Here is a 22322-nt window from a genome sequence, read left to right as displayed (position 1 = left end):
CTGTATAGAAATTCCTTTACAGATGTGCTTGTGATTGTACTGAAACGCTCTGAGAAAGCCTGCTATGAGAGTGGGAACAGCAGGAGGGTCTGCTGTTTGCGTCACAATAACACAAGTGCCTTGAAATGTCACGTAACTTATCTTCACTCACAGAGGGGGAAGGAGAGCCAAGGACAGAGCTTGTTTTACATCTGGCAGTTCAGCAACTTTCAGATAACAGAGGAAGAGTAACCTTGCCCTCAATCAGAAGGGAACATCTCATTTCAAACATTTAGGTTTTCCCCTAGTCAAGGTCCATTTCATTTGCACGATTATGCACAATAATTGGTGGGGTTTCAAATGGGCGATGTAAGGAAACATTCTATTTCAAAACTGCACCTCCTTGGGCAGGGGGTTTGTTTTACAGTACAGACTCTAAACAATATGCTGGAATTGTTAGTTGTATTGGGACAGTATGCACGTAAACATAAGAACATAAGAAGTAGAACATAAGAATGTTTACAAATGAGAGGAGGCCATTCGACCCATCGTGCTCGTTTGGTGTCCATTAATAACTAAGTGATCCAAGGATCCTATCCAGTCTGACTTTAAATGTTCCCAAATTTTCATCTTCAACCACATCGCTGGGGAGTTTGTTCCAGATGGTGACAACTCTCTGTGTGAAAGAAACAAGCTAGAACAGTGATCAGTTTTCAGATTATTATATGTGGTGTTTGCTATTGTTGTATTTTAGAAAATAGTAGTGTTTACCAAAGTATTGTAATGAGATGCTGAGGAAAACCACTACCACCACTTTTTTGGCACAGCGGAGGACTGAGGACTAGGGTTAGAATCCCAATTTTAACACCAATCAGCAACACCCGTCGCAGAATTAACAGGTTACAGGTCATTCTTAATGCCAAACATTTTGGACAAACATTCAGATTCTACAGCTCCACACCACATTTCAGACAGAATAAACCATGCTTCAAGAGTTACCTAAATGATATATATTCATGTCTTCAGAAAATAATTTCACTGAAGTGCACAGATACCTCCCAGCTCTGCTCATATTGGATTTTTACGATTAATACATTTACTGCAATGTAGCAGATATCACAAGACACATTTTCAGATCAGACTTGTGCGTGTTATTGTGTGGGTCTCTTAAACTTTGCTTTGCTGTAACCTTTTGCCACTCAGTCACACCCAACCTGGTGTCTCCTTCGTGTTCTCCTAATTACTTTGTTTTTTGACTTTGCAGTAACAATGAGAAAGACGCCGCCGGAGAGGCAGACATCAGGTGTGCCAGACATGCGGCCCCAGTTTTCACTGCCAAGACAGTGGGAACAGTTTAGTAATTTAAGTCACGGAGAAAATGATTGATTCTCCTTGAGAGTCAGTTCCATTTAACTCCTCAAAAGATTCAGATGTCAAATTCCATTTTAAATTTGATAAACTGATAGTTAGGATTATGTTTTGATTATTCTTTAGTTAGATATTCCAGTGTTGTATGCAGTGTAATAATATTGACATTTAATATATATACAGTATATATTAAACGTAGCTTTCATGCTTAAATGTATTATGGACGCTAGACTTTAAAGACTTTAAACCATTAAATTAAAAGATCCAACCTTATCTACAGGTTACCTGCATATACCTCTTTAAAAGAAGTGCATGAGTTGAACTAAGAGCACTTAGATAATTCCACTTTTCCATTTTAGTTGGAGAAATTACATGAAGGTCATATTCGATGTCATATTTGTCTATGGCAGGAAAAGAGGGTCGGTGGCATACGCTTCCCAGAAGGCTTGGCTCTTGAATGCCACAGTGGTGGAGAACATCATCTTCGAGATGCCCTTCAATAAACAGAGGTAACTCGTTGACCTTTGTCTTTATATACAGACCAGCTCGCATTTTACTTTTGAACACAGAATATGTTAAAAAGCTTTAGGATGCTTTTGCTGCCATGGTTACCAGGAAGCACTTTAATCAAGGAGGATTGAGATCAGTTCACATCAGTCAGAACAAATAAAGTCCACTGAGAATGACATTATTATTGTTATTAATACTAACACTTATATAAATTATATTTAATTTATATAGTATTCGTATTTCATGTCAAGGAAGTTCATAACTGAGTATATTTTCTGGAACTGGAAGAACAAAGTGATCTTTTCAATCTGGAAGGCTGGATCAGGATGATAATTATGTTTGAAAGTTTTGACTGAGATTTGTTTTCATCTTTAAAATGGCTTTATGGTGAGGAAGAGATAGCTCATACATATAAATTAATGGAAGGCGCTGACATCCGTATTTTTATATGCGAACAAACTGGGCAGACTGCCTGCATCAGCATAAACGAATAGCACCGGGAGAGTGACAGCTGTGAGAATGGGGCTCTAAAAGTACACTAAGTACAGAGACTGCAACACTGTTCAGAGCTGTCAGTGGAATAGAGTTCTTGTCACCAAGTTCGTTCAACTTTAAATTCAGTGAGGGATATTTTGAATATGTAAATTAACCCCAACCCCCCCAAATCACAAATACATACTGAACCCAGACTCGAGTAGGCAGTGATGCATCTCTCCGTGTCCCTTTCCAGGTGGAGAACTTTTGTAATGACTTTGTGATGCATCATCGTCACCACATTCTGAACTCGCCATGCCAGAAAATGGTTCACTCTGTGTGTTTATCAGCAGTTGGCAGTAGAGGGGACAGAGGGAAACAGAACCAACCAATTGTTTCCCAGAATACAGACATCATCTACCTTTATTGTCTCATGGTCTCTTTGCTTAATGGACCATCTTGGAAATAAGAATGTACTTTGAAATTACATAATGGATATTTACTGAAGCTCAGAGCACTTGCTTGATTACAGTACTGCTCCATGAAAGCCCTGTGACAGCACCTCGGCCAGATCAGCCCTTATTTGTTCTGCTTTTATATGGATGATTAGCTAATAGTCCTTCCAAGCAGACTTATTTTGTAGCTGAGAGATCTCTCCTACTGGTATCTTCACACATTCTGTCCAGGTGTGAGAGGCCTTGTTGTTTCCCCACTATGAAGGTGTGTGTGTTTCACTGTAATGAGTGTGAAGATGATACAGTGTCTGTACTTCTTTCTTATTGCCAGACTGCTGAATTCAAATACCAAATCTGCCCCTTCTGATTGTGCACTGAGCAAATGATTAACAATTACACGTGAATCTTTTGGAAGGGGGTGTTTTTCATGATGATCACACTCATTCCCCAGTCATGTTATTTTGGGAATCAAAATACACTAGGGAGGTGGAGAGGGGGAGGGGTTAGTCTTCAAAGACTTAGGTTAAGCAAGTTTAACCTTGATGTTTTTGACACTGGTGGTTTCCACAGAAGCAGACGTGGAGATTGGAACCAATATTATCTGGGAGAACTGTGCAGGAGAGATATTCTTCCAGCCCCAGGTTATCAGGATAACCTGAAACAATTAACACGGCATCTATAATGTTATAATAAGACATGAATAATACTAATAATAATGATTGGTTCTAGTTAAATGTATAGAGTCTGCCATTGTCCATATGTCCACAGCAATAATATATATGCAGCCCATTAGATAGTGTGGACAAAGTGAAATCTTCAAACAACAGGTCGTATGGCCACCCCGTCTGTGATCTGCTGTCTCTCAATGCCTTCCTCTTTAACATGGTGTGATCTATGGGTCCATGTCCAATGGAGAAGATGGTTTAGATAGCAAATCCAGGGAGCTCACATATTAAAACCATTCTAGACAGTACTGCTGTACTTCAGGTTCAGTTGGAGCAAAACTGCCAGGTGGAAAAACTGCAGTGTTTTGTATTTTAAATGCTATGCCTTTCCTTTTACATTCCCCAGGTACAAAGCTGTCATTGAGGCTTGTTCACTTCAGCCAGACATTGACATCCTGCCACTTGGGGACCAGACACTGATAGGAGAGCGGGTCAGTTTCATGTCATTCAATCACAGCGGACTGCTTCGCGTGTCTCGCAGAATCTGGGTTTGTCAGCTTAGTAGTTCGAAGCCTGAACATAATGTAATTCAATCAATATATATATATATATAGTCTTAAGGTTATAGTGCCAGTGGTGTACAGTACATTATTATATTATTAGTGATACTGAAATATTTGGGTTTTTAGAGATTTAAAAAACTCAGATAAAGAGAATTTTGGATAAGTCAAGTACTGGAGCTATTTAACTGGAGTTTTTAAATGATGTACCTGAACTCATTATGAAATAATCAAGCTATAATAAACATTGTAAATTGGATGTATGGTATTAAAGCAATTATCTTATAGACTTGTGCATAGTTGAGTTTTTAGATCAAGGAGACTTTCTTAGTTTAATTTTCAGTTTTTCAGTATTATCCTTGAAGCCTTCATAGTACAGTGCTCTAGTTTATTCTGACGTGAATTAATCTGCACATTTGATGTGATTAACCTCTTTGGGACCTAATTTAAGAGGTCACTGACTATGGATGGGTGAAAAAATAAAGCACACTTTGCACATGCAGGTGCTGATGATTGCTGATTTCTTCCTGTATTGTACCTATATTATTTTAGGGGTGTTACATGTATCACTGGCACATTGTATACTCAATGTAAACATTTACATTTTCAATATTGTAAATAAGGTCAGGGTGAGATTTACATTCAAAAAGTCACTTGTTTCTACAAGTCTTATTAAACTAAACAAACATCTGTAAGTTATAGATTTGGTTAAGTTTATCTATAAAATGAAGCATACCTATAGAGTTTTTCACAGATGAGGTACTTTGTTGTTTTGGTATTCATTAAATATAGCCTACTGGTGGCTTCTGAATGCAGCCAAATCATTCTGTCTGAGTGGTTCTGTTAAAGGAGTGTTACTCACAGTTCATTCCCCCGCGGGGGTCTCCTGCCCCTTATAAGTGTCCCATAGGCCAGAGGTCACAGATATTAGGTGCCTCAATTATGTACTATAGAGTCACCTTGGGTTAGAATTACTAAGCACTTTCTGTTTTTGGATATTCAAGCCATTTTACAAACAAACAACAAGCAAAAAATGAATAATAAACTTAAATGTTTTAATTCACTTGTCCAGAAATCTATGATGAGACTTGTGCACTTGCCTTGTGAATGCCAAGCTTAGTACTAATGGAAAAGCCTACACCTGCTAAGCCTTGTAAGTGCTTTTTAAATGTGGTCATTACTTAACAGGCAGAACGTGTATTGTGGAAGCAAAAAGGACTGGAAAGTGTCTCAGCTGGAATCATTTGGAACTGTTTATTGAACTAGGCTAATGAGCACCCACAGATATAGTACTGTTGATCAGATTTTTCACTGCTGTGTTTGTGTCAGGTCCATTGTTAAGTCACAAACCTATTTCTGTGTCAGGGCTTTGGTTTTTGACCAGGCTCTGTATGCCTGGACATACATAAACTCACATGCATGTCACTCACATGTCCTTCACCTCCTGGTAACTTTACATGTACACTTAAACTGAAATTAATCAAAATGTCTGGTTGAGCAGGTGGTAAATGAACATTCTTTGTTAAGCCCCTTGGCATTTTCTTGATGAAGTGGTGGGACTGTGTTTGTTTCTCTCTCCAGGGGATCATTCTCTCTGGGGGGCAGCGTCAGCGCATTAGCGTGGCCAGATCACTTTACCAACAGACCAATGTGGTTTTCCTGGTGAGTTTTACTGTGTTTGTTATCACAAGTCTTTAGCTGTTACCTCACCTCTCACTGTACGGTCGAAACAGGATTGAATGAGAGATGGCTGTGGCAGGATATTAATGACTCTGACTCATTGTTTACCTCCAGTTTCCCCTCCATTTTCCCATAATGCCACTGTAGGCAAACTTTGTAAACGGTTTAACCCCGCTACCCCTACAAATCTGAAAACCTGCTCCTTGGCAGCTGAGTCACTGTCCTTTGGCTTTCATGGAAACATCACATATAAGATATGTGACATCATTTCTTGGCTATTGCAATATTACAAGCATATATAGAGCTCAGTCCTATAGCAAATGAGGGCCTTCAAGACATGGGATTATCTGGCTTGGGGGCAATACATCTGTACATTTTGGGAGAAGTATCAGCCTTCTTCCAAAGCATCCCACAAGATACACAAGACTGAGCTACTAGATACTACTGCATTTGTGCCCATTTTATTCATTACTTTTTGTCCTGTAGATTGATATAAGTCATGCTATGAAAATACATCAACACTAATGTTTTCAGTTCTGTGCTCAGGCATTTTGGGATTTTGGCAAACGCCGTTAACAGAAAAAGAACGAGAGGATCTTTCAACACTGTGTGATGGTGTAACTCAAACACAATATTAATGCACACAAAGGATGATAATATAGAATAACTTTTGTTATTATTCAGATAAGTCTTTCAGATTTGTATTGTCTGAGTTGTATGAGTTCTGATGGGACATACCATGAATATTCAATTAAAGTTTCCTACAGCTTTGCCATGCATTTGGCCATGTCTCTTTCTTTATAGTTGAAAACAAGGGATTAACCCCTCCTTCCCCCCCATTTAGGATGACCCTTTCTCAGCCCTGGACATTCATCTGAGTGATCATCTGATGCAGGAAGGAATCTTGAAGCTGCTGAGGGAAGAAAAGAGAACAGTGGTCCTGGTCACCCACAAGTTACAGTACCTCCCCCATGCGGACTGGGTGAGCCAGATCTCTCCTGTTTGTCTTGTATTCCCTAAAGCTCAGTGGAATGATCTCATTACTTTTGGCTGTAACATTACTGTGGAGCATAAACCTCAACCTGCCTTGCTCCATATGCCAACGAAGTGCAATAGATCTGCTGGATATTCAAAATGTGTTTTTCATGTTTTTCCAAAAATGTACTACTTACACGTTTATGCGAGTTGCGCATCAGAATGACTGATTGGGTCTTCCTCTTGCTATTCTTCAGATCATTGCGATGAAAGATGGTACTATTCAGAAAGAAGGCACGCTGAAAGATATCCAGAACTCGGAGCCAGAGCTTTTTGAACATTGGAAATCCCTGATGAACCGTCAGGATCAGGAGCTGGAAAAGGTTAATTGATCATTTCTGTTTCTCTAGGTAAATCAGATACCTTCCAAGGTAAAAGTAGTTGACATGACATGATGTTATTTCTAGTAGGCATTGGTGTGCTGAAATAAAATGAACAGTAGTTTTCATGAAATGTTAAATTCTATCTCTATATATAAAAAATATATATGTAATTCCAGCACTAACTCAAATTAGAATGGGGTCTGTTACTGTTTGATACTACCTGAATCTAGGTCTTTAAATAATTAAGAAGAGCAGCACAACTGGTCTTGTCTTGTAGGAGACGGTGGCAGAGAGTACAACAGTTTTGGAGAGGAAGAACCTGAGGAGAGCCATGTACTCGAGAGAGGTTGTCCTGAAGACTGAAGATGAAGATGAAGGTAAGACATGGGGACTTGTGAAAGCAGCGAAGATCAAGGACTGTGCACACCGAGTCTACTAAACATGACAGCTCTGATTTCCTTGTTCTTCTTTTGGCCTCCCATTTCACCCAGTCTCTTGCTCTTCTTGTTTCCAGGTTGTATTTGTTTGCTCTCCTGTAACTCCACTGGTCTTTCTACACTGTTTTGGTGTTGTTGTTATTATTGTTCTGATCATTTGGAATTGACTGATGGGTATCCTGTGCAGTAGATCTGTCCTTTAGCTTCTGATTATATAATATTGCCATGCTTGTAACCGTGCTATTGGGAAATGTTGATTTGTGTTGTTTTTTTTATCTCTGTGGCCATCCTCTGTGGACTTTTTGGAATTGCTTCAGCACCTGGTGTTGGTATTATTGCTGATACGGGTGTGGATGAAACGCATGATTTGTGAATTGCTTTTGTTTTGAAGTACTCTGCTCCACATTCTTGTCCACACGCTTCATGCCTCATGCTTGAACTGATCCTGCAACACTGACCTTAATTCAACTATCCTATCTTTCCAGCTTAATCCCCATACAGAACAGATATATATGTTCAATATATGATAGAGCTGTTTGATGCTTATGTTTTGCCTATGCCACCATTTATATATTTTGGGGGTATTTAAAACATACAAGGTCTATTTATAAATGTATTTTACTCTGTAATCTGTATGTTTATTGTAAACATTTTCAAATGATAAAATAAATATTTGGATTTCAAACTAAAATATATTTAAAATACATTCCATATATTTTAAATGTACACAGAAGGTGCATTTTCTTGAGTATGAACAAAATAAGGATCACACATTTCTACCTTTCTACATAAAGAAAATATGTTTGTTCTGTATGGGTCGACATGGTGCCGATGTTGCTTATGTGGGCTTTACGTAGCAGCTGGTGTGGCCCTCCCCCATTCATATATATATTAGGTCATTGCATGATGTCATTACATATACGTCAAATACACAGGGAAAACATCAGCTGCCAGGCCACGGCACTGTGATGAGAGTATCTCACCATTACAATCCAGAAAGTATGTGTTGTCTTGGGCTCCTTTGTAGCGACTGCTCTCTGTTTCTTACCTTCATGGCCGTATTTTCAGTGCCTGGAAATTCAGTGAATGACAGCGCCTACCAGCCGTTCAGAAATGGTCTTATGAGCCCCATTCTTCCATCTTTCTTTCCCTCCCCTCCCTGCAAAAGACTGGAATGAGATTAATTTGGTCTTTGTTCCCTTAGGCATTCACTCTCCTAAGTGAGTTCAGTTACTCGGTGCTCCCTCCAAACACCCCGTAATGCAATTGCTGGAAAACCTGTCTGTGTAGCTCTTGAGATCAGACCTTTTGTTATCAGCTCCTATTAGTATCTGCTGGGCAACACTGTACAATGTACCAGTGTTTCCAAAGTACTTCTGCATGGCTTAACACTCCTACTAAATTCAAATTAATATCCAGAATGTAAGCATGCATTTGTGGCGTCTTCCAAAGATAAATGTATCCTTTCCCTTTCTCAATATCAATGTCTAATTATACAAAAGGTACCATCTAACAGAACCTCCTGTTTGAACATCGACAATTAAACAGTTCACATAATGGAAACTGAATCCTGCTTGTACCAGTCATTCCAATATTGTTCAAAGACAACAACAAAAAATACAAGATGAAATTCAAATAGAAAGCCATGGTGAACCAAAATTAAACCAGAGGGCCCAGAACTAGATTCAATGCTAAACTATGTGGTTGACCTTTAACTGCAGTTCAACTTAGCAGGACCTCTGTAGCCACTAAACTGAACTGAACTGAATTTGCCCAGTGATTGACAAAGCAATCCTGCAAGTGCACTGAGCCCTGTCGGACACCTGTCATTCAGGGAGATCAGCAGCCAGCCCCTTAACAGTGTCTGTTCGGCTTCAGTGCACTCACCGAGACTCACACTGTCCATCCTTTGCGTTACATTGAACAGCACAGCAGATAGGGTTACCAGTCCCAGTCTCTGAGAAACTCAGTACGTTTTCCCCTTCTTGACATCGTTCCAAAACAAAAAATGAAAGAATTTCAATTTTGTCTGTACCAGTTTGTACCCAGAAGAGAAAAACTCTCCAAATAGTGGTGATCACAGTTATGAGAGATTTCTCTGTGAGGCCAGTGGGAAGAAACCTCAACATCAGCAGCATTTGTGACACGTGAGAACAGTGTGAACAATTATACATGAATAATTATTTATTTTTTTATCTGCGTTTACTTTGACAAATTGTGCTCACCAAATGGCCTAGTACTGCTTCTCATACACATCTACTGCTTGCAATAATTGTCTGTACTGAGAGAAGCAATTGCCCTTCTGTCACACCCACCTGCTCACTTGCTCATGCCTTGCCTCACTGTAGAGGAATCCACAGAGAGCGACGATGAGGATGACTTGTCGTCCGTGCTGCGCCACCGAGCTACCATCCCCTGGAGGTCCTGTGGGACCTACCTCAGCTCAGCCGGCCTGCTACTCCTCCCGCTCCTGCTGCTCTCCCAGCTCTTCAAGCACTCCCTAATGCTGGCCATCGACTACTGGCTGGCCAAATGGACCTCCGACGTCATCACTGCCAAGAATGAGGCAACAGGCAAGAACTGCACCAGTGCCCAGGTAGGTAAGGGAAGGAAGTCCAGCATGTGGGCCATCTGTAACAGCACCAGCAGCTCTGCAGGACACCAAAAAGGAAATTAAAACAAGTACCACATGTATGCATGTTTATCTAAGAAAACAACACAACAAAGAGGTGAAAAGGTCACTTGAATATTATTTAGACAGTTCCCCACTGACACATTTAATGAAATATATATGAAGCACAATATTCACTGTGAAAGACAGGCGAGGCTCTTCTGTGAAAAGGGGAACATCAGCTCAGCATTTGAAAACAAACTGGTGTAATTTAATTGAATGACATGAATAGGCACTCACATTATTATCAACCAAGAAAGCTGTCTCCAAGTAAAGCAAATCAAAAAGTAAAGGTTTCCACTTCAATTTCAATCCCAAACACAGCCCTTTTTTATGTATTATTATGGTTAAGAAAGCCTTTTGCAAAGGACACCATTCTACAGACTGGCATAGTGCCACAAACTACAATTGATCATATAAAATGGGTTCTTAAATGCTGAGCATCATTTTTTATATATATGAATAAACATATGTGGCCTCTACATTTCCCAGTGTATTTCTCCCTCAGTTCTAAAAACTGACCGATTTCATCTCAGGGGAACTGAATGACAAATTAATCTTCCCTGGCTGTTCCTCTAAGTGTACTGCCTGGCATGTGCTGATTGGCTGCTGACTCCAGAAAGATGGAATTGAGTCTGGATGGCTTCAACTGTCTGATCTGCTCAGGCCCCTGTGTGGAATAGAATCCAATCACTGCTCTCTCCCTGTACCCCATGGGTCCTCAGCTAACATCTGCAAGTCAACCCAAGTGGGATTTGTTCCAGAAATGTGCCAGATACAGGGCTCACCTTCTACTTAACAGTATTATCTGTGCTGACATAGTGGGGAAGCTACTAGGGACACATCTGCAATGGGTGCCCGACACAGATGTGCTCCAGATGTAGGAGAGAGTTGGCCTCATTGCTGTTATTTTTCCCCTTCATTTCAAGTAATGTTTGAACCAATAAACAAATAGATTGCTGGTTGCAGTCTCAGTCTGAGAAAGTTAGATCTGCTTTAGTGTCCAAAATGCACAGTACAATCTTTGCTCAGGGATGTGCTACAAAGACAGGACTCCACTGTTGCAGTCACTTTCCTTCTTGATATCTTCAGCTCTAACACTTTCAGATTTGAGTTATACTAGCCGCTCTTACTATATATACATGCATCTTCCATCTGCAAAAATCAAATATAGTGTCCAAGAAGGAGAAAGAAAAGAATGTCTTCCCTACACTATGATAATTTGCATTCAATTAATTTCCTGGACTGCAAATTGGGATTGTTGCCAATTAAAGTGTATAATCAGAAAACAATTGATTATAATCCTTTACTGGGCTGATTAATGAAAATGCTTTGCTTTTACTCTTATCATTGTTTTCTATTTCACTTGCCCGCGTTGTTTTAACACTATTAATGCTATTGATCAGCACTGGGAATCCTTCAGCTGGAGTGTCTCTGCTGATTGACTTTACTGTGGTGGCCGTGCATTCACAATGTCAGCAGGGAATTGTGCCTCAACATCAGAATTTGCATTGTTTTTCTGCATCAGATAAAGAACTAATGCAGAAAAAAGCATTTTGGCATGTATGCAAAGGTTTTTCAATTCTGCGTAAATTAGTTATATATCATCAGTCAAGAGGTCATCTCTCTACACATCGACAAACGTGACAGGAATGTAGCAGGCCTTTACCATCTTTTAGCTGACACTGTAATTACAATATAGTGGTGCTGATAGCTAAATGTGTTGTCATCGGTGTGATACCTTTCACAAACCCTGCTCATGAACAACAGAGTGCCTGATTGCTTGGATCTGTAACACTGAGTGATAGGAAACCGATGTTCATAAATAACTATGATCTATTGAAGAGTAAAATCTTCCTGGCTGTTTTACATTCCCTTTGAATTTAGACATTGACATTGAATTGCTTGAATTGTAAACTGTAATTTAGTGGCTTCTCTTCACAGTTAGGAGTTGAAACTCAGGGGAAAATGGCCGGGCATGAAATCACTGTGGCCTGGATCACTGACCAAATAATATTTTTTAAGTATATATTAAAACACAGTAACCTGGAAAATGTATGTGAATGTAATAAGACGGGCAACACCCTTCAACTGGAGAAACACTTAAAGTCAAGTAAAGTTTTTTTTGTTTTTTTTCGTAGTAGTTCGTAATTTCTTCCATCTCTTCTCAGGAGTGCAGCTTCAGCCACTCATCGTACTCCCTGGTGTTCAGTGTGCTGTGCTGCCTGGGCATCGCACTGTGCCTCGTCACCTCTGTGGCGGTGGAGTGCACTGGGCTCCGTGTTGCCAAGGAGCTGCACCACAGTCTGCTAAACAAGATTATCCTGGCACCCATGAGGTACAGTGTGACCAGCTCCCAGCCTCTGCCTGGGTCTGGGTCTGTGTCTGTGCGTATGTGCAGGGACCCGGACAGGCGACCCTGGCAGAGTCTGACTTTAAATTGAGTGGGTTATTGACTGGCATGGAGATAAGTAAATATTTCTAACATTTGGAGTCAGATAAAGTATCCTAGGATACTGCCAAAGCCCGTCAAAACAAACAAATGTTGAGGATCTTATTTCTTGGGCCAGTCTCTCCCTGCTTCTCTTCAGAGACGTTGTTGCTATGGAGTTTCATTGTGTGAGTGTTTTTCCTTGGCTTTTGAGATACATGCTTTATTTTGTTTGCACTTTCTTTGCACTCTCCTGGTGAAAGTGCCCAAAGCCTCTCGGTTGTGGACTCCACAGTTTGCACAGGTTTTAGTTTTACTGTTTCTGTTTCTGTCCAAAACTGTTCTCCACCATCTCTGGGATGCAGTTTGTGAGTAACATCTGCTCATTAGGCTAATGGGGCGAACAATGATACCTTAACATGCCAAGATTGCTGGATCGGGTGATGACAGTTGATCCTGACTAGTAGCTTGTGAGGTATCACGTAACTGAAGGCTTCTGACAAGCCCAGTCCCCTTTGGAGACATAAGAATATGGGGACAAGGTACAATCAAAATGCATTTATCAGCACAATTGGAATAAGGAGAATTCGAGGTGCTTTAAAATCACAGTACTCCTGAAAGGCAGAGTAAGTTCTCAGCCAAGTACAAGCCATCAGTGAGAAAGCATGAAAATAGCTTGACTCTGTTTACTTATATCTTGGTGCTCTTTCTTTTGTTCCCCAGGCTTTTTGAAACCACGCCTCTTGGAAATATTCTGAACAGGTTCTCTGCTGACATCAATACTATTGACCAGGTATGGAGGAGAGGGCAGAACTAACCCAGCTCTAGCATGAGAGAGCAACCTATTTAGTAGTAGATAAAGATGGGACCAACAAAACAAGGCATGATTAGATGTCAGAAAATGTAAGTCTTACATGTACAGTATTACATTTTTTTAAATGGAAAAAACAAAACTATACGCTGTTAGATACTTCCTGTACAGAATGTCTTTGAAGGCTCATGATTTCGGAGGTCTGTGACCCATGGCTGAGCAGCTCCCCTCCCCCTGTTCCAGCACATCCCAGCCACACTGGAGTGTCTCAGCCGCTCCACTCTGTTGTGTGTCTCGGCTCTCGGGGTCATCTCCTACGTCACGCCTGTGTTCCTCATTGCGCTTGTTCCCCTCGCCATCGCCTGCTATTTCATCCAGAAATACTTCAGAGTGGCATCCAGGTCAGTCTTTGAGAGCCTGTAAATGCTGTGTTGGTACATTTTGACCTGTGTGATTTTTACCCTTATAAACATAAAAATTGATGCTTCCTTAAAGATAGCCTGCTGTGTCTCTACAGGGACCTGCAGCAGCTAGATGACAGCACCCAGCTTCCCCTGCTCTCTCATTTCTCTGAAACTGTGGAGGGACTGACAACCATCCGGGCTTTCAGGTAATGGGTTAATATCTGTCTTTTATTGATCTCATCAAACCAGGGTCAAGAAAAACACAGACACACCTCTGGCAGAGAGGAGAAAGCTGACCTTTCTCTTAAATGATTCCTGTAGAAAGAGAAATGTTTATTGTCATCACCTTACTTACAGATGCTGACATACATGGCAAGAAGCCTGCCATTTGAAAGCCCCCTTTCATGTTTTGAATGCACATATAATTTATATTTGGAAGGTACCTAGGCTAATTTCTGTTTATAGCTGCAGATTCCTTCACAACCTTTCTTTATAGATTACATAGTTAGAAAATAATAATTAAAATATGTATACGTTTGTATGTGTTTTACTAATCCGAACACTATTTTGTATTTGGCAGTTTTTTGGGGGGACCTCAAGAATGCTAACAGTGCAATGGGGCTCTTGGTTTAAAAGGCCAGTAGCAGGGTTCTGAAAATTGCAGCTTCATACATTGCCATAATATATTGAGTCCATGCAGCTGCAGTCACACTACTATGTGGTGTTGTCCACAGCTGTATTTTCCAGAACCTTGCCACTTCCCTTTTTAATAAGGAAAGGAGCAGAGTGATGTTGCTGCAGCTTTGTGCCTTTCTTATCCTGCAGGTATGAGGCCAAATTCCGACAGAAGCTTCTAGAATACACTGATGCCAATAACATTGCCTCCCTGTTTCTTACTGCCGCCAATCGCTGGCTGGAGGTTCGTATGGTGAGTAGTGCATTTAAAAAAATGTATAAAACCTTATAGCAAACTGTGAATGGTACTTATTCCCTTACTTAAACAATCTGAATTAATAAGAGTAGTTTTTTAGCCGGAGCTTCCATTGTTTATTAAAGCAAGGTAGAGGAACCAAAGGATACATTAGCACTTTCCCCTTAGTGCTAAAACTACAATACAATAGTGGTTTTCTTTTAGGAGATACCCTGAAGGTTTTTTTAGGGAAAAATTGTTATTGGGGTTATATGCAATGGCATCTGTAGCAGTTTCTTCACGGTTAGAAATGTAAAATCATTATCAGTGTAGTCTTCATAAACAACAAATGTAGTTCCTGACAGATATTTTATGCAGTGGGTCCTAATCTAAACCATCAATAAGCCGTGCAATCGTAAACCTTAATCACAGCCTGAATCATATGCCAGCGAGATGTCAGAGAAAATATTTTATAAGTAATTTTATTGGTTCACTGCTCCCTCTGTAGGAAATTACTGTAGGTAATGTGGATTTTCTTAAAAACCACTCACATTATGTCAACACGAATCACAAAGTAAGCATCAGCTGTAATGGGCTATTTGGTTATTGATTATTTTTTATGACAAGTGTAACTATGTGACATTAAAATCTAATGGCCTGTATAATCAGCACCAGGCCTCAAATTGGCTTCTTAATGGGACTGGGTCAGCTTGACGAAACATACTTTGAGAAACTTAAATGACAGAATTTGCAAAACTACAAACCTTGGAAATAAAACTGTCTGCAGATTCTTGGCTGCAGATCATTGGGAATGCTTTTTCATCAGCTTGTTAATTATGCAATGGTTTGTTTGCCTGACAGAGATGTCAAGAGGGCCATGCCGATCTTTCTCTTTTGTTGATGCCAGTCACAAGTCTTGGGGACCTACTACAATGACAATACATTTTGCTTCACTGTGACATAACCTTGTGTCCCATTTGACAGAAGAAATGCAGGTCTTAGGCAGCCTTAGTGTATTGGTCTCGTCTGTCTCTCCACAGGAGTATATCGGGGCCTGTGTGGTCCTCATTGCAGCAGTCGCCTCCATCACCAACTCGCTGTACTACCAGCTGTCGTCCGGCCTTGTGGGGCTGGGCCTAACATATGCACTCATGGTAAAGGCTTGTATTTTAACACAAGGCAGTTTTGAAATGTGCCTGAGTTTACTGTACAGTGTAGGCGGGCAAGAGAGGCCATGATTGGAGACTCAAGGGGGAATTGGCAAGCTGTTAGAGAAGCGATCCACCCTCTGTGTTAGATATTAAGATTCTCATAGGCCTTCGATGCAACACTCCATATTCAGAAGAACAGGGAAGGCGTGTGTTCCATATCAAGCAGGAACTGGTCATTACAATTACGATCACTGAAAAGCATCTGCTTACACAATTCTAAATAATTCCTTTTTTATCTAATGTCCTTTTCTCCCCCCTTCCTAAGAAATGATTTAAAAATAAACCAGCTGTCATGAGGTAATGCTAAATCTTCTCTACAAATAATGAATGAATGACTTTCAGTTAGCATGCAATTTTATCATTATCACTCTCCATAAACATGTCTGTGGTTAGATAATATATGTCATTAGATGTTTGATATAAACAGAACCTAAGATAAACCACCCATATAAACATGGAAGTGGCCATTAAGGGCAGATAGGAGTGCTTTCTCAGTATGTGTGTGTCCTCTGAGCTGGCAGATTTATTTCCTCAACTGAGCTTATATTGGTCTACGGCTTCATTAATCTCTCTGCATTTTCCTTACACAGGTGTCTAATTATCTCAACTGGATGGTGCGCAACCTGGCAGACATGGAGGTGCAACTGGGAGCCGTGAAAAGAATCAATGGGCTTTTGCAGGTCGAGCCCGAGAATTATGACGGCCTCCTTTGTGAGTGAATTATTACACAGCATAACCCTTCCTTTCCCTGCCGAGAGTGTTAGGAGCTCAAAAAAGAATTGCATTAATAAATCACTCAAGTCATGCGAGAACTGTCTTTTTCTTTCTTTTCTTTCTCCCCCCCACCATCTCTCTGTCCTCCCTTGTTCCTGTTCTTACTGGTGCAGCCGTGTCACAAATTCCCGCCAGCTGGCCCCAGCAAGGGGAGATTCAGATCCAGAACTTGAGTGTGCGCTATGACACCACTCTGAAGCCGGTCCTGAAGCACGTCAACGCCCACATCACACCTGGCCAAAAGGTATGAGGACCCCATGTCACCCAGCTTCCCCATCACATACCCCTTGGCTCTGTATATGTACTTTAATGGGTAACAATTACTGGGTGCAGCCTAGTATTACATATGATGTGTTTCTGAGTATGAGATTACAAGCTACTTGAAACAGATATGTCCTTAACTGCGCATAAGCAGGCCAGTGATTTATTTAAGTTTTGAAGGTGTTTTTACCAAATAACATGCTTCATTTGATATGAACTTCTGTTATGGGTGTATAAGACAACTATTACAATGAAAGAAATAAGGACGAGAATAGGCACAACCTGCAATATGTATTCAGCGGTACAATACTTCATAAATTAGGCAGACTTTTTTCCACCAATTTTGACTTTGTTGACAGTGTTATATACTCGATCGAGCGTTTTTTTTATCATACCTTTGTGTTTACCTTTGTCCCCAGGTTGGCATATGTGGGCGTACTGGAAGTGGAAAGTCATCTTTCTCTTTGGCCTTTTTCAGAATGGTTGATACGTTTGAAGGTAAATATTCTCAACGTGTAGGTACATTGATGGTTCTTGTCCTTATTGAAATGTATTTTTTATTACATTTACAGACTAATTATTAACAGAATTAGGACATTAATCAGGACAGGACATGTTTATTGTAGGTTTAAATCGATACCCTGACATTTTCCTGTGATTTAAGTTTTTCTTTTTTCTCTTCACATATAACATTGATGCTGGTACTTTGACAGTTAAGACCATTAATTCTAATGATATATGGTCCCTTTTGTTTTCTGTTTTAATTGTTTTCCCCTGCTTTACTTTATATAAATATAGCAATAAACTATATCTAATGTGAAAAAATGAATTAACTAATTACTGGTAAATGTTTCTCGAATGCTCTTCACATCAAGAATATTGTATGAACAATTGTTTTGCTTTCTCAACAGGAAGAATCATCATAGATGGGATAGATATTGCAAAGCTGCCTTTACAGACTCTCAGATCCCGATTCTCAATCATTCTCCAAGATCCCATTTTATTCAGCGGCACAATCCGGTGAGCCAGTCTGCATTGCCTGGGTGCTGCTTGAGTGGCCTGGGCAACGAAAGTGTTGACGTCACCTAACTCAATGTTTTGACATAATCAGTTGTATTTGTGAGCTCTGAAGATGCTTCTTCCATACTTGGTTTTGCTGTACGGAGTTCCATGCCACATCAGAAACCTACATCTGACATTAATGCTTCGGACAGGAGATGAGGAAATGAAAACATCAAAAGCAATTCTGAAAAAGCTCATTTACAACATGCATCATCTTCTGGGTTTGTTGGTGTAACCTAACACCATCACTCATATGAAACACACAAAAATTTAATATTGGGACTGTGACAAGATTTATGCTCATCCAGCAGAAACATCCAATAACAGCCAGTAAAGACTATGACTTTCTAGAGCTCTTTAAACCATGTTATTTACAGCAATTCACTGAATCAGCATTATCCTATTTAAGATCCTATTTAACATTACAGCAATCCTATATGATCTCCAACATTGTGATCTTATGGGAGTTGTTTCTTTAATCTTAAAGAGCACCATTTTAATTTAACAGAATTGTTACAAACAGGAATGGAGGGTGTTATTAATCTCACAGCTATAGCACCTGACTGCAGCTCTCCCTCGTGTGTCGTTAAACACTTCATAAGGAAGGAGTCCATAATAACACCATTTCTTTTTTGGCAAGGTTTAATTTGGACCCAGAAGGGAAGTGTACAGACAGCATGCTTTGGGAAGCCTTGGAAATAGCCCAGCTCAAGCCTGTCGTCAAAGCTCTTCCTGGAGGTTTAGGTAAGTAAGAGGTCAATGCACAGCAGCCCACACCTAAGCTAGGGTATGATTTAATAAGGAATTTAAAGTAGATACATCAATACTTCTACTACTAATAATAATAATAGAAATAAAAATGTGCGAAGTTTTATATTTCTTAGCTTTGAATTGTGAGTGCTAACCATTGTCATTTACTGTTATTTTTAAAAGGTTGGTGGGCAAGCAGATATTATACTGCTATTATAAATAATCCTATGTTCCACCATACAAAAACAAACACATAATCTGCAAGGGGAGTCAATGCTTCACCAGTTGCCGCAAAGTCCTCCCCAGAGCTTTCGTGTGCTTGTTCATGGTAACTGCTGTGCTGTTCTGCAGATGCAATGGTTACTGAAGGAGGGGAGAACTTCAGCCTGGGGCAACGTCAGCTGTTCTGCCTGGCGAGGGCATTTGTGCGGAAGAGCAGCATTTTGATCATGGATGAAGCCACTGCTTCAATAGACATGGCCACGGTAAGCTGAGAGAGGGCCTGCAGGCTTCACGGCCATGTCCAGCACTCACACTAACAAGGCCTTTAATGCCGCAGCTCGCCTTGGGAAATTCCTCTTTGTTCGAATTATGTCAAAGGCTTTTAGAGCTCCACCTGGGAAGAAGAGAGGTGCATCTTAGCCACGAATAGGACATCCAAACTCGAGACTTCCGTCACAGGACGATGTCTAATGCGCTTTGACAACATCACTGAATGGCAAATAACATTGATGTACTTGGCAAAAAAGGAATAGCATAGTATTTTAGAGCTTATATTATGCTTTCTGGGAGCTACTGTCTGGATAGACGATTTTATGGGCTAATTAATTAATTTGCTTCTTACAATACCAGATTAGTTACCGGTTTGTTTCGCTTTTGTGGTATTAAGCACTACTTGATGTATTTACCACTAGTGTTAGTGGGTACAAATAAAATGGAGAATAGTTCAGAAACTCTAGTGAGATCACAAACACTGCTTCATGTGTTTCTTGGATTTCAAATTCTGACCTTATTATTGTTATATTGATTAATTGTTTTTTAGTACAAACATGAAAAAAAACGAAAATGTCAATAATATGCATGTCAAATGAATTACTACATCTATTTCTTACTTAACTCAATTAATATTGTCTTGGTTCAGTAGACAGATTCAAAAACAGTGCATAACTTTAAATAAAGCAAAATCCAACAGGAGACTGTAGCCAAAGTTCAGCACCATGGACAGTTCTCAATAGAAAGGTACCGAATCTGTTATTTTGAAACACTACCTTAATAGCAAGTCCTTCCTAGAATGAAAAAGTGGCAGAAAATGTAGCCGAAGTGTACTTAGTTCTGCAATCACAAATGCTGAAGTCATTATAGATACCGCTGTTGTTTTCAGCAAAAAACATGCAAAATACTTGTCACTGCATCAAATGCCTATTGGCAGACATTAGTGCAGAGAAACTGTAAACTCTGGACCATGTTAAAAACAGTTCTTTGTGACCTGACCTCTGTATCTGTTATTATTCTTCTCTTCTCCCAGGAAAGTATTTTACAGAAGGTTGTGATGACAGCATTTGCTGATCGAACTGTGGTTACAATAGCAGTAAGTACTATGAAGAACATTCTACTTTTAATATATATATATATATATATATATATATATATATATATATATATATATATATATATCACATGACCTTTCCTTACCTTCCACATTTGGGTTTAATAACTTTTTGTAGGACAGTTAATCAGATAGTAGGGAGTCGATTAATCTGAAGGCTGCCCATTTTGTAATTTTTTTGTAATTTTCTTAACAAAGGCATTTAAGGAAAACTGCATACAGTTAAATGCTGGTCTTGCATTTACAATTGTCTACTGCATGTTGAAACATGTGCTACAGACTTGAATTGTGTAGACACTCAAAAAGTGCTCTTACCAGGCCAATAATCTACAATTATCTGTTAGACTTGCCACAGCCAGTTTATACTGAACTGATTTTGCATAACTAACTAAGTGTAGTCTACTGCAAATAACAAAAATATGAGTACTTCTGTATGGAAACAGAGTACATGGCATAAAGTAACATAGCTAAACATGTGTATGTGGCATTCCATGTGGTGCTCACATTCACATTTGTTAGGTGACTTGTCCTTGTGCTGTATTATACAGTGCACTGAAGTCTCTGACTGACCACAGTTAAAGCAGGTTCAGAAATGTGTTCTACTGCTCATTAGTGTGTCTTACTAGTCACATAACTGTCTTTGTTAGGAGTCCCTCATAAATACATTACTGATTAAATAAGTATGTATTTATTGATTTACACCGTTTACAATGTTCTTTCTGGCAATTTAGATCTTAACTATTCCTGAAGTTGTAATTAACTTTGCCTTTGCCTTTAATGCTGTTTCCATTACAACTGTTTAATTCAAATTTAAATACTGAACAGTGATAGTGAACAGGGCTGGCAACAGACACCACTCCTCTCCTCTCTGAAGCTGCTTGCAGCCAAAACCTGACAGTAATGTAGCTGACTGCTAAATACGTAGGTGATGTCTTTGTCACATGCACACACACACACACACACACACACAAACAAATCTGAATAAAACATGCTGAGTTATGCAGTGATCCTTAAAGAATGCTTTGGTATTTAAAAGAAAATACTGCATCAGCACTGCAGTGTCTTGATTGTCTGTAATCTTAACAAGACAGGCCTGGGGTTTAAAATGTTTGGGCTGTATATCATATTTATAATTGCATTAGAGAAACTACAGTACCAAAGGCTAATCAAATTTCAAACTAAATACATTTCCTTTTCAATTTTTTATTTTTGTTTACTTGCAGCACCGTGTCCATACAATATTGAATGCTGATTTGGTTATAGTTATGAAGCGAGGGATCATTTTGGAATATGACAAGCCGGAGGCTCTGCTGGAACGGGAGGACAGCATCTTTGCCTCTTTTGTCCAAGCAGACAAATAAAAGCGAAGGGGAAGTGGAACTCTGAAGTGCAATTTTACTATTCATTAGTTGTTTTTATTTTTTAAACATGTATGATACTTGTAAATATGCTAATTATTTATAAATAAAGATAAATTATCACTAATAGCTGCTATTTTGTCATTTTTAAATGTTGTTTTCTGATCATGGTCTTTAAATTTAGAATGCAAAAAGATAAATGTTAATAAAGGCTTTTTTGCGTATTTTGGAATACAGAATGGTAATACATCCTGCTGCACCACACACTAATAATGAAAAAGAGTCCTGTTATCACACTGTGCATCTAGATCCAATTTCTGTTTGATTTCTCTACCAGCTACCAAACCCAAGAGAAAAGTATCCAGGTAATTTTCAATTACCTCAAGGGACAGGGGTTGTCATGACAATCTGTTTAACCTGAACCCAATCACAGACCAATTTAGATCTTGATGAAAACATACTCTAAAATACTCCAATTGTTTCTCAACCCTGGTCCTGCTAGTTTTTGTTCCAGCAAAGCTCTCAATTACTCAATAATGTGGCTAAATTGAGCTTTTTAATTATTTTGCAGGAGAGGAGTTGAAATA

The 22322-nt window shown here is 39.5% G+C and overlaps 1 protein-coding gene across 1 annotated transcript in view; it reads left to right on the top strand.

The window, feature by feature from the left end:
* The window catches only part of abcc8 (ATP-binding cassette, sub-family C (CFTR/MRP), member 8), a 63009-nt gene extending 41147 nt beyond the window's left edge, over window positions 1-21862 (top strand). Inside the window, exons 19-40 of the mRNA XM_066700952.1 lie at window positions 1244-1282; window positions 1758-1856; window positions 3858-3942; window positions 5593-5673; window positions 6536-6673; window positions 6924-7049; window positions 7327-7426; window positions 9835-10082; window positions 12329-12495; window positions 13312-13381; window positions 13643-13800; window positions 13917-14009; window positions 14629-14731; window positions 15754-15867; window positions 16515-16635; window positions 16812-16942; window positions 17379-17457; window positions 17871-17979; window positions 18662-18765; window positions 19123-19256; window positions 20297-20359; window positions 21601-21862. Coding sequence (XP_066557049.1) covers window positions 1244-1282; window positions 1758-1856; window positions 3858-3942; window positions 5593-5673; window positions 6536-6673; window positions 6924-7049; window positions 7327-7426; window positions 9835-10082; window positions 12329-12495; window positions 13312-13381; window positions 13643-13800; window positions 13917-14009; window positions 14629-14731; window positions 15754-15867; window positions 16515-16635; window positions 16812-16942; window positions 17379-17457; window positions 17871-17979; window positions 18662-18765; window positions 19123-19256; window positions 20297-20359; window positions 21601-21738 — 2500 coding nt within the window. The 3' untranslated portion in view covers window positions 21739-21862. The remainder of the gene's footprint in view (window positions 1-1243; window positions 1283-1757; window positions 1857-3857; window positions 3943-5592; window positions 5674-6535; window positions 6674-6923; window positions 7050-7326; window positions 7427-9834; window positions 10083-12328; window positions 12496-13311; window positions 13382-13642; window positions 13801-13916; window positions 14010-14628; window positions 14732-15753; window positions 15868-16514; window positions 16636-16811; window positions 16943-17378; window positions 17458-17870; window positions 17980-18661; window positions 18766-19122; window positions 19257-20296; window positions 20360-21600) is intronic.
* Window positions 21863-22322: the final 460 nt, after the last annotated feature.

Source organism: Amia ocellicauda, chromosome 4 (genome assembly GCF_036373705.1).
Source record: "Amia ocellicauda isolate fAmiCal2 chromosome 4, fAmiCal2.hap1, whole genome shotgun sequence".
NCBI classification, from domain to species: Eukaryota; Metazoa; Chordata; class Actinopteri; order Amiiformes; family Amiidae; genus Amia; species Amia ocellicauda.
Note: the sequence above shows the minus strand (reverse complement) of the source record. Positions and strands in the feature narration are given on the sequence as shown.